Below are 4,143 nucleotides of genomic sequence, written 5' to 3'. Positions count from 1 at the left end.
TCATAGTAGCTGATCCTTCAGCTCTTGATCAATATCCAACTCATTGATCTTTCCTTTGATCGGACATTTATTAGCATAGTGTCCTTCTTCTCGACATTTGAAGCAAGCTTGCCTTTTCTTTCCTCTATGGGTTTTTGTAGGAGTATACCTCTTCTTTGAATACGTTGGCTTTTGAGATTGCATGGGTTTACTCCGATACTTTTCTCTAGGCCTGTATGAATTATAAGGCTTTTGATACGTTTTAACCTTCTTTCTTCTGGAGGTTGAGGGAGCTTTTATCCCCTTGCATCCATATTGGTCGCAAAATCGTCCAAGCTCTTTTTTGTCTGATATCGAAGAACTAAGCTTGTTTTGAATCTTTGACTCATTACAAAGTCTGAGTCCTTCTATGATGAAGGATACTATGGATTCATATGAAAAAGTTTGCCACGGAATGGTTCCATTATACTTTGTCTTAAGACCGTCTTTGATCCTCCTTGAGAAGTATTTTGGTAGTCCATTGACAAAATTCTCTTTCCAGAATTCCAATGAACTGTTTGTTCTAATGAGAACTTTGTTGAAATACATGTCTTTGTACCACCTAAAAGCGCCTAAAGTAGGGCATTTCAAGTTCATGAGTATTTCGACGGATCCCTCCTGGTATTTCAGGGGGGTCGCCAACAAAAAATTCTATGAGGGTATAAACGAGGGTGTTGATAGCATCCTCTAACCTTTCATGTTGTACTTCGGTCCTAGTTGATGTACCTTCTTCTTTGATGATTTGAGTAGTTGGCCTAACAACATAGTGGTTTATTATCTGTTATCGAGTTCCTTCGTCGAGATATTTGTCCCACCAGTCTTTGAGCTGCCCGGTAAATCCGATCACTAAAACTTGAGCTATTTGATGGTCGGATTTATGGCTCTGTAATTTATACGCGTCTGCAGCCATCATCATTTCATTGACAACATTCATTATCATATAGTTGGACAATCCATCGATATTCCATTCATAGATTGCTTGGCCAACGTAATGAGCTTGAGTTTGTAGTGTCTTTTCTTCGAATTGAATATCCGGAAAAGACGGTTGAGGATACTAGTTTTTCTAATTACTGGTATTATTTTGACTTCTCCTGGAGATTCTTTCAATTCGATTATAGAGAGGTTCTTCTACCTCATTTACAATCTCGTCTACGAATTCCTGGACTTCGTCGTCATTGTTAACGACATTGACAGATGAATCTTGAGGTGTTATGACAGGATTTAGTATCCTGTCCAATTTTTCCTCTATCTTGGCCATTGTAGCCTCTTCTTTTGAAATCCTTTTTGTAAATATGTCGAGATTTGCCGGTCTGAGTATTGGGATTGACTCATCAACCTTTGGTACAGAGCTGCTTGCTTGTTCCTGCTGAGTACCTGATTTCTTTGAGATTTTTCCCTCGATATTCTCAAGTTGAGTAGCGATCGTGGATAAAATCTTGTTTGAATAATTATTTTGATGCTAGATATTCTTGATATCCTTTAGGGTCGGATTACCCCTTTCTAGTCCTTCTAGAATAGTTTTGAAAAGACTGGCTTTGACCTTTTCTCCGTATTAGTTGTCAAATTTGACTTCTTCCAACAGAGGATGTTTTGAATATACCTCGCCTCTAGTCTTACAGCTTCTCTGAGTCAAGGTGTATATTTGCAAAATATTTTCTTCAAACCATTCGAAAAATGGTATATTTTCTTCTACAGTTTCCATAGGAGAATAACACTGAGCTCTTAACTCATTTCACTCAGCTTCTTTGTAGGTTTGGAAGAATGCATTTCTTTTTGAAGAGTTGGTGGTTGACATAAAATTGTCTTTAAAAATTCTGTCTATTTGGAAATCAGCTATAATGACGTTCAGCTGGCTTTCGTAGACGGATTGAGTATCTATATCAGTATGGGTTGGAGATCTCGAGCCATCTTCATAGTGGATTGATGCTCTTCTTTGATCATAACTGACCTCCTTTATTTTTAAGGAGTCATACGTAGGTCTTGAAACTCCTGAAGTGCTTGGTCTAGAATTCAAGAATTCTTTTACTTTTGAATCTGACGAAGATTCTTCGCTGAACTTTATTTCAACGCTTCCATCGTCATGTTCAATGATTTGTAACAGGTTTTGAGATTCCTTTCTTTTTGGAAGATTTGCATCTTCTATTTTCCAAAGATTATTTATGGTTATTTGATCCCAAGAGAGTGCTTTTGGGACAGTCACTGAGGACTTTCCAACATTTGCTTCTATGAGCATGGTTGATCCCTTTGGCGAGGATCTTAATGCTCTTGGAGAGATGTTTGTATTCATGAGCTTATAATAAACTCTGAATATGACGACTGAAGAATGAGTTTCAGCCTTGATGTTCAAATTCTTTGATTGTAAGTCCAGCATAAGTGTTGACAATACGTGTGGGTCGTTGAGAGACAAAGTAAAATTTGGATAACAGTTGAAATAGATGGGTCCATTCTCTAAATTGGATTGAACCATTCCCAATAAAGAATTTGAGAAGTCTTCATATCTATTTATCTCCTAGGGAGATAAGGACAGGAATATCTAGTCCAACTCTAAACAATGGTTTTACGGCGACTTGAACAAGCCCAACGTAAAGATAATTAAACTCTTCACGATGTTGGAGTCTAAGAGATTTTGAAAAAAAATTTAGAGATTCTATGAATTGGGATATTTTTCTCTAAGAATTTGATGCATGATCTATGATCTTTGAGTAAAATGGATGGTTGACATTTGGTAGATAGTTTTAGGATCTACCTTTGGAACCGTCCAATTTTGGAGTTGATCTTCAATTCTGGCAATCTGATATTCTTGATTGACAGTATTTGAGATAGTGAGATTTTCTCCTCTTCTATATTCATTTGAACTTTCTTATTATTCCGTAGAACATTTGAGATGATTTGATTTTCTGAACTTTCTAAAAAATTCATTCATAAGATTCTGAGTTTTCCAATTAATATTCAAGAGAGAGCTATCGGTCGATCAATGTCCTCTTTACATTGATGAAGTCATTTTATAGACTTTGGATTTGAACTTAGATTTGAAAAACGTAAACTAAGAGATAAGATCAAATCTAGCAGGACAGGACCGCGCGAGATCTGTTTTTCAAAAAGTTAGAAAAAGACCTAAAGTAAATTCACATGAGCCTTCACTGTGTGGCTGACAAGTTGTCAATCTCTGTTTTGTCTTTAATAAAGGTGTCACGTTGTAGATAAGATTTTTTTCATAATTTTTCATATGACTAAACACCCAAGCTTGCCAACGGACTTACTAGAGCTTGCCAACGGACTTACTGCGCTTTCCGTGTCTTCAGCTATCACATACTCCAAATTCTTCTGAATTTCTCTCACCTTCCTTCGGATTACTGTGTTCTCGTTCTTCAAGATTGAGTAACTCCTCTGCCTTCACAAAAATTGAGACTCTGATACCATTCTCACGCTTAATGACTTGAACCCTTACAATTTACATGAGCTCTGTCATCCTAGCTTAATGTACGGATAATTTACATTCAAATCTACACAATACACGTTATAAAGTTTTTTTTATTTATTATTATTTTTAACAAATAAACAAATATTAAACATCATATTCACACTTGCTCTATGTTAATATTTTATACGTTGAAAAAGTAGGGATAATACTGATTCATTAAAGTGATATTGATGAGTAAACCCTTCTCATAGTATTGACTACTTTGTAATCACCCACTTCCTTCAGCATAGATATCATGTTTTTAAGATTTAATATCCTATTTATCTTCATTCTCAATATAAATCTAATTTTTTCTTTTTTGCTATTTTATATAATTTTTTATTTATACACTATTATTAAAAACTATCATAATTTGGTTTGAATCCTTCGCTCATTGAATTAATAATTTTTATTCATTTATTTTTAAAGAGTGGCATGTTATATTATTTAAAAGAGTAAATAATACCATTTCATGAAAAAATCTATTGATTTAATATTTAGATTAAAAATTTAAAAAAATAAATTGAGAATTATTATAATTAATATAATGGAGATTTTGTAGGTAACAAATAAAAGGTAAGAGTGAATTATTGGAAAATCATATATTTAAAAGAAAAATAAATAGAAAATATAAATAGTAATTTCCAATATACAAGCGAAAGAAG

General features: G+C 34.3%; 1 protein-coding gene across 1 annotated transcript; it reads right to left on the bottom strand.

The window, feature by feature from the left end:
- Positions 1-1,276, bottom strand: LOC111472952. Its single transcript, XM_023118545.1, has 2 exons — positions 1,151-1,276; positions 1-636 (listed from the first exon to the last, which is right to left on the bottom strand). Exons 1-2 carry the CDS (start codon positions 1,274-1,276, stop codon positions 1-3), a joined length of 762 nt encoding a protein of 253 aa, XP_022974313.1.
- Between the last annotated feature and the right edge of the window lie 2,867 nt (positions 1,277-4,143).

The sequence above is a fragment of the Cucurbita maxima genome, unplaced genomic scaffold, assembly GCF_002738345.1.
Source record: "Cucurbita maxima cultivar Rimu unplaced genomic scaffold, Cmax_1.0 Cma_Scf00094, whole genome shotgun sequence".
Taxonomy (NCBI): Eukaryota; Viridiplantae; Streptophyta; class Magnoliopsida; order Cucurbitales; family Cucurbitaceae; genus Cucurbita; species Cucurbita maxima.
The sequence above is the reverse complement of the archived record's forward strand: the minus strand, read 5'-3'. Positions and strand labels throughout refer to the sequence as shown.